The sequence below is a fragment of the Mirounga angustirostris genome, unplaced genomic scaffold, assembly GCF_029215605.1.
Source record: "Mirounga angustirostris isolate CCGP_5_RB_7025 unplaced genomic scaffold, mMirAng1.0.hap1 SCAF_11, whole genome shotgun sequence".
Taxonomy (NCBI): Eukaryota; Metazoa; Chordata; class Mammalia; order Carnivora; family Phocidae; genus Mirounga; species Mirounga angustirostris.
Window position 1 is genome coordinate 11,181,777 of NW_026991719.1, and position 8,366 is coordinate 11,190,142.

An 8,366-nucleotide genomic window follows, 5' to 3' on the forward strand; every position below is an offset into this window, starting at 1 on the left:
CATCAACTGTTTCTGAGGACCTAGCAAAATGCCTGCCATAGACTCAACACTCAATAATTCATTGTTGCATGAAAAATCCTTCATTATATTTTGTTAAGAAATGAGATGGAATGTCTTAAACCAACTTGTATAGAATAATCCCATATAAATAAAAGTACCAGGGAGATGATTTTATAAAGGAGTAGATTTACAGTTACTTTATTATAAGAGCTCTGGCCTGATTTTCCTGCCATAAATTTGTCCTTGCTGTACCATTTGGATTACAGTTGGGCTCTCATTCATACTATGTTCAAGTACTTCACTCAAGATATCTTTTACATGTGGCTGAAGGCACAACTGATATGCAATAAACACCGATAAAATAAAACTCATACCAAGTTTTCTTGTGTTTTGGGAAACATAAGCCTTGGTATTATCTGGCAAAATAAAGAGTGCCCTGCCTTTGGTAACTCCCAGGGGTTGAACAGTATTGTGGAAGGCAGTGAACTCATTTCAAAAGAAGATTCAATCGATGGTTATTTAGAACTAAATTTTTATTTTTACTATTTATTTATTTATTTGAGAGAGAGGGAGAGACAAAGAGTGAGAATATGAACAAGTGGGAGGAGGAACAGAGACAGAGAATCTCAAGCAGGCTCTGCACTGAGCGCGGGCCCGACACAGGGCTCCGTCTCACGACTCATGAGATCATGACCTGAGTCAAAACCAAGAGTTGGTCACTTAACTGACTGAGCCACCCAGGCGCCCCTAGAACTAAATTTTTATTAAGCAGTTCATTTCAATCCCACCTTTCCAACTCCACCATTTTGACCCAACCACACACCGAGATTCCATACATTTGATTCTACTAAGGCTATTTGCACTTTACCCTGAGGTTGCAGTTTTTTTAGTGTTTTATTTAATTCACATAGAAACAATCAACATAAAATACCACTGACATCTGTTAAAATGACCCATGTTTAAATATGGTAGAGATAAATAACAAAAGAATCAATGTTAAAAATTGACACTAGAAAACAGGTGTTGGTGAGGATGTGGAGAAAAAAGGAACCCTCGTGCACTGTTGGTGGGAATGCAAACTGGTGTAGCCACTGTGGAAAATAGCATGGAAGTTTCTCAAAAAGTTAAAATAGAACTACCATATGATCCAGCAATCACACTACTAGGTATGTCCCCCAAAATTACAAAAACACTAATTCAAAGGGACACATGCATGCTGATGTTTACAGCAGCATTATTTACAATAACCAAGTTATGGAAGCAGCTCAAGTGTCCATCAATAGATGAATGGATAAAGAAAATGTGATATATATAGATACACACACACACACACAAACACACACAATGGAATATTACTCAGCCATAAAAAAGAATGAAATCTTGCCATCTGCAACGACATGGATGAAGCTAGAAAGTATAATGCTAAGTGAGTAAGTCAGTCAGAGAAAGAAAAATAGCATATAATTTCACTCATATGTGGAAATTAAGAAACAAAACAAATGAGCAAAGGGAAAAAAGAGAGAGAGAGAGAGACAAACCAAGAAACAGACTTAACTCTAGAGAACAAACTGATGGTTACCAGAGGGGAGGTGGGTGGGGGGATGGGTGAAACAGGTGATGGGGATTAAGAGTACACTTATCATGATGAGCACTGAGTAATGTAGAGAATCGCTGAATCACTGTATTGCACACTTGACATTAATATAATACTGCATGCTCACAATACAGGAAAGAAAATGAAATGCTTGATTAGGGCATCTGGGTGGCTCAGTCGGTTAAGCATCTGTCTTCAGCTCAGGTCATGATCTGGGATCCCGGGATCGAGCTCAGCAGGGAGTCTGCTTCTCCCTCTGCCCCTCCCCCTACTCCTTCTCTCTCTCTCTAATAAATAAATAAAATCTTAAAAAAACAATTTAAAAAATTAGATTGCCTAAAAAAAATTGACACCAGACAATTAGCCATGGTAGAAATATTCAGCACCATATAGTGAATGTTTAATCTCTGATATATAGCTGAGATGAACTAGAGGACTGGAGGGGAAACAGGTATACATTCAGGGGGTTAATCTTAGGTCTAACATTAACATTAAAGCCAATGTTAATGGAAGGAACTAGGCTGTGAATGGGCCACAAATTTGCTAGCTAAATTTTCCTAAATTTAGGAAAAATTTACAATTTCTAAAATTTCCTAGCTCAAGGCCAGGTACACAGCAGGGATTCAGTAAATGATTTTTTGAATGAATGAATGATGTGTAAGTGAGTAAATGAACAAAGGGTCCTCTATATAGATGTAGAGTATAATATTTGGATCTGGAGGCTTGGCTTTAAAACAGTCCATTCAAAGTTATGGATCAATAAACTAGATTTTGGGAAAGTCAGTGCTGAATATAATGTAAGTGTTTCTGTTTGTTAATTAAAATGACCACGAAGTCGTTATTCTTTTTTTTTTTTTAAAGATTTTATTTATTTATTTGACAGAGAGACACAGCGAGAGAGGGAACACAAGCAGGGGGAGTGGGAGAGGGAGAAGCAGGCTTCCCGCCAAGCGGGGAGCCCGATGCGGGGCTCGATCCCAGGACCCTGGGATCATGACCCGAGCTGAAGGCAGACGCTTAACGACTGAGCCACCCAGGCGCCCCCAAAGTCGTTATTCTTACTCTTAATTTTTCAGCCTGAAAGTTAATAAACTATATCTGTTCCATGAATAATTGAGTTGAACTTGAAAGAGAACTCCACATTCCAAAAGCCTCCCACACTACCAGTTAACTGTGATTTATCCTTTTACTTCTGAAGAATTTTAAGCATCTTCCATCTGATCTGACTGACAATCAATCTGTGCTTCCTCTGTCTTTATTCTCCCAGGAAGAAGATGTTACTCGTGAAAGTCGTTTTAATTTCAGTGGTTATGGGATGGGTCACTGCCTCCAAGTGAAAGATGGAACAGCTGTCAAGGCCACACCTGCCAACCCACTCCCACAACCCCCAAAAGATGCAGATGCCATCAAGAAGAAGTTCGTGGACCGGGCAAAAAGGATTGACACGATATCTCGAGCTGCCTTCCCGTTGGCCTTCCTCATTTTCAACATCTTTTACTGGATCACATACAAGATCATTCGGCATGAAGATGTTCACAAGAAATAGATGTGCCCTTCAGACCCTGGACTTTCTTGCCTAACTATTGTGCTTGTAAATACACAGTGAAATTGTCTTTATATCACTTTGACAGAGGAGGAGACCGGGGGAGGGGGGCGGGAAGATCATGAGAGCAGGTTTCCTGGCACCTACATGAATAAAGATAAGTTATCTGGGCAATGAAGGAAAATGTTTGCACAAAATTAAGGTGTTACAGAATCATGTGAGCATAATTCTCTTCACAGTCTTTAGCATTGTTCTTTCAGATGATGTATTAATTAGACATGATATGCAAGGTCAAGTTCTCGAAAGCTATTTGTCTTTGGTTTGGTCTGGTTTTGACTAATTCTGGTACTGAAAAGTTAGCTTAGACCACACACACACACACACACACACATACACACACACACATGGAAAATGCTTACCATCTGACCATAGTGACTAGCCTATAGTGAGTCAAGGACCAAACTTTTTCAGGAAAATGCTGCCTCGTTTTTAAAACAAGTACTCTGAGCCACAGAGTCTGAGCTACAGTTCTTTACAATGTCTGTAATTAGTGTTTCACCTGAGAAATCCTTTTGTGGGTCATAAATTATTTCTACTTATTGAGAAAAAAACAACAGAAAATAAACACCAACCACAAAGAACAGATTTCTACTTTACTGTCCGTGTAGGTGTGCAATTTAATATTATTTTTCTTTCCTAAATGTAATTTGGGGGTTTAAATTGTGTGTCATAACTGATTTGATAGTATACCCTCTTAAAAATAAATGCCCATTTTATTTTAGATCCCGATCAGCACACTGTATTTTTTTCGCTTTAGCTATATTTACATGTGACTTTAACTGCTCAAGTGTGACTTAGCCATTGCAACCTCTTGGCCACAGTATTTATGGAGATGGTGTGTCCTGAATGGTGTAGCTCATATTAGCTTGAACTTTCCATTTCTGCTCTCATTGTAGGTGTAACTACTAGTCCTAATGTCAAATGACCCATGATTTCTACTGTCAATCAAGTGAATATTGTTTTAAATATCCTTAACTAACTTAAAGAATTTTAAAATTGTACTGTGATTTTCATAACCTGTTGCCTTTTTGGTACCAGAGCTACGTGGTTTGAATCCTGGCTACATGTTTTAAGTAAGAAAAAATAAATAAAAGACGTATTTTTGCTTACTCAGATAAAAGACAACCTGTAAAAATATAATGAAAAACTTAAATTTTACATGTGCTGTCAAAGGGATTATTAAAAATATTTGTTCAATTTCAATAAAGCTAAGTGTGCCACAAAACTTCCCTAAGAGTCTTGCCATTTTTGCACCACAATGTAAGTAAGTTGGATGACAATGGTAACTTGGATTTTTGTTTCTGGTCTTTCTCACAAACTTAAAGCACTTAGAGCTATGATGTTCTGCCCTAATATAATAGTTGCTTATAGTGTCCCCAGGAAGAAAGGAAAAATATTATTCTCCTTGCAGAAACAGAGAAACAGGTATGTGGAACTACTGGGAGTCACCGTGGGCAAAATGAATAGTGGATACTTCGTATGAGCTCTGCAAAAGTTCCAAGAACACTGAGGGATCATGAAATACCAAAATGAAAAGAAATTTAAAAGAACAATCTGTCCACCTAGCCATCCTGGTTTTGTCAGGAATGGAGTTCTATGATGAAAAAAAAAAAATCTGAAAACCTCAGTGAAGTAGAGGAAATTCACCTTAACCCCTTGCAGATTTTCCTTAATCAAAGAAATCCATCATCATATTTTCAGATAAGATGCAGATTTATAAGTTGATGTTTATGGCCTTTTAAACCTATTCAAATATTGAATCATTTCCATAGAGAGGAATATTGTAGAATGGCTAAAAGCAGGAATTTTGCAGATAGAAAGATTAGCTTGGCCACCTATCAACAGTGTGATCTTGGATAAGTTACCTGACTTTTCCTGAATAGCTCCTGTTTCATAGAGTTTTAAGAGGATAAAATGAGAAAAATGCAAGTAAAGCCATTAGCTTAGTGTCTAACACACAGTAAATTTCCAATAACTAATAGATAATAGTAAAATTCTTATTATCATGAATAGTATTGGTTATCCACTGGGAAAGAAGCTTTACAGTTCCTCACCTTGGCAAGATTAATGCTATGTTTTTTGTATCATTCCTAAAACATCATTTCTGTCCTATTGCTCATTCCTTTCCAAACAAATAAGGCAAAGTCTTTGATTGTTCTCATTTCTCTTCCTCCCACTAAAAAGTAGTAAACTGAGGCTAAAATGCCTTCCAAACATGGGCCTGACTCCGTAAGTATCTTAGGAAGAGCCCTGATGTTGCTTATGGAGGGATGGGGAGGCACCTTGGGGGATAATCCTAAGCTAAATGATCATATCTAATCAATGTGTGTACCATATAATTTTCAGGGGGGTGTGGTCCCCACATCAGACAGTTTTAAAAAAGATTCTCCTCTAAACATACCTGCCAGCCACTCAAGTAGGCAAAGACATCCTGGATGGCAAGAGGGATTCTTGGCTTATCTCTGATTCTAGTCTACATTCAGTGGAAAGAATTCTTCAGTGCACTGATTTGAGTTATATAAATAAGATAAAATCTCAGGGAAAAGATTTTTGGGCTGCATACTCTGGCAAAATAGATAACTCCCCTATAATGTTATTGGAGATTTTATTTAGGACATCTTTCTTTCATAATAGTATTTGAAGGAAAATAGTTCAAGAATAAAAACATGGATCTGAGGAAGAGAACTTACCAGTTTTTATTAGATTGGAAGCTTCTGGAAGAAAGTGGCTATGTTTTCGTGGGTTCTCTGCACTGCCTGCCAAAGCTCAAATGCCCAGTGAATGTTATTACTACAGCTAGGAAAAAGTTGGTGAGGGAGGATATGATGTGCCTATTGACAAAGTTATATAAGTTTTTCCCAACAAAGCAATGACATGAAGTAACCAAATACTGCTACCATTTCTCAACAATGGATTAGTGGGAGATTTGTCTTTTAAATATTTTTGAATTCCTACCATTCGGTTTTAACAACAGATCGAGATGACTTAAGGCTTAAGACTCTTTATGGCATTCTCAAACACCTTGGCCCCAAACAGATGCTACAAACCAGACTTGCTGTAGATATTTTTAAAATCCTTCCAGTGTTAGCATTAAGCTCCTCATTTGTGCTGCTGAACGGAACTGCCAAATTCTGAAACCAAATTTTCCAATAAAGATTAAATGAGTATCATTTTATAATATGCTTAGTCAACTAATATCAAATAAGAAAGTTCTATCCAAAACACAGCACAAAATTCCCTATCATAAGATTCACAGTTTTGGAAAAAAAAAATCTATTGAGAATTTTTTTTAATTTATGCATTTCCTAGTTTAAGCCCGAAGCCAATTTGTGGAATGAATATAAGTCATATGTCTGCCAGATATATTTTTTTTAATCTTTCAGCCTCTGCTTTAAACTCTTTCTTATTTTCACCAATTTGGGTTTTCTTAAGTATAATTTAAATGATTCAAGTAATGCATGCTCTTCATAGATCACAAAGTAGAACTAAAGATAACACCACAACCTCATACTCATACAGTGCTTTCAACATATCAGAATGTTTTGATGTCCACAATAGCATTCAATTCTAATAATTGTCCAAGGTGGCCAGATCCAAAGGATCATATCCATCCTTTGGTCAATAGATAAACAGAAGCTCCATGAATTAAATGCCTCACCCAAAGTCACCTGTCATATTGGGGGTTGAACATCCAGCATAATTTGTTTCCTAACTCCTCAGACTCTTACCTGTTCACTATATACACTGTGTTTAGGAAAATAAAAGCTGAGAAAGTAAAAAGTCATAGTACCACTGACTCACTCTCATGGATGACAAAATAATTTGGTAAAAGAGGGCATATAACAGATTTCTGTTGAAAATGCCTAAGAGAAATTAATACTACATACAGCATTAAGAATATCCTCACAGAGAGTAATATCTTATGCAATTGATGGCCAAAAAGATACTGGGGGTGACAAAAGACCAGCAGAACTCAATTTAGGAGGTGTTATTTCCATTCTTGAAAAAGGGAAAATGACCTTCACATTGTTACACATGCCCCACATAAGAAAAAAATGCAATATTCCTACTTTGATGCAAACACAATAAAAATAATAAGTAATATAGGGCGCCTGGGTGGCTCAGTTGGTTAAGCTTCGGGCTCTTGATTTCGGCTCAGGTCATGATCTCAGGGCCGTGGGATCAGGCCCGTGTTGGGCTCCGCGCTCAGCATGGAGTCTGTTTGAGATTCTCTCCTGCCTCTAACCTTCCCCCTGCTTGCATGCTCTCTCTCAAAATAAATAAATAAAATCTTAAAAAAAACCAAGTAATATAGTTTCCCCCAAGCTGAAGGTAGTGTATATGTGATGCTTTTAGACCATGAATCAGCATTTAGAAAGCACATTATCACCTTGGCACAAATGACTCATAAATAGGTGAATGTGTCTTCAAAGAGGAGAACAAAGCTCTGGGGTGCTCTTTTGAAGTGTGTATAACACTGGCCTTCTGGTAGGACCCAGGGCTGGTCATGAAATGGACAGCTTGGCCAGTCCTCATGCAGACTGAAGCCTCATGAGAGGTTCCAGGTCCCCAAAAATAATAGAATCAAGAGCTAGGAGACCCTTCATGTGCCAGGATCAGAACTAACGAAGACTTCATCAAATCCAATAGATAATCATTTCCTGAGCTACTCCTGCTTTCTAAGGAGAAAGATGTAGAGGCAGGGTAGTGAGAAAGGGAAAAGAGATCAAAGAAATACAGTAGTCAGAAAGTTCCTTTTAAGGCATAAATCAGATCATGTCACTCTGATTTAAATCTCCAATGGCTTTCTGACTTAGAGAATAAGCCAGAATCTTCATTATGGCCACGTGATCTGACCTCCCTACCTCTCTCCCATCACCTTCTCCTATCCCCTCTCCCTCCAGGCATACTGGCAGGTGCTTAAACATACCAGCCACAGTTCTACTTCAGAGTATTGCATTTGCTGTTTCCTCTGCCTGGCACCCTCTTCCTTAGACCAGGATTTGCGAAACTTTTTAAAGGCCAGACAGTAAATTGTTTAGGCTTTGCAAACCATACAATCTCTGGGCTATTATTCAACTCTGCTATTGTGTATGAAAGCAATCATAGACAATATGTCAACAAATGAGTGTAGCTGTATCCCAATAAAACTTTATTTACAAAAACAAG

General features: G+C 37.8%; 1 protein-coding gene across 2 annotated transcripts in view; it reads left to right on the forward strand.

Moving 5' to 3' along the window:
- The window catches only part of GLRA2 (glycine receptor alpha 2), a 175,567-nt gene extending 172,025 nt beyond the window's left edge, over positions 1–3,542 (forward strand). For both annotated transcript variants that reach the window (XM_045874888.3, XM_045874893.3), the window contains exon 9: positions 2,862–3,542. In XM_045874888.3, coding sequence (XP_045730844.1) covers positions 2,862–3,140 — 279 coding nt within the window. In that variant the 3' untranslated portion in view covers positions 3,141–3,542. The remainder of the gene's footprint in view (positions 1–2,861) is intronic.
- The last annotated feature ends 4,824 nt before the right edge of the window (positions 3,543–8,366 follow it).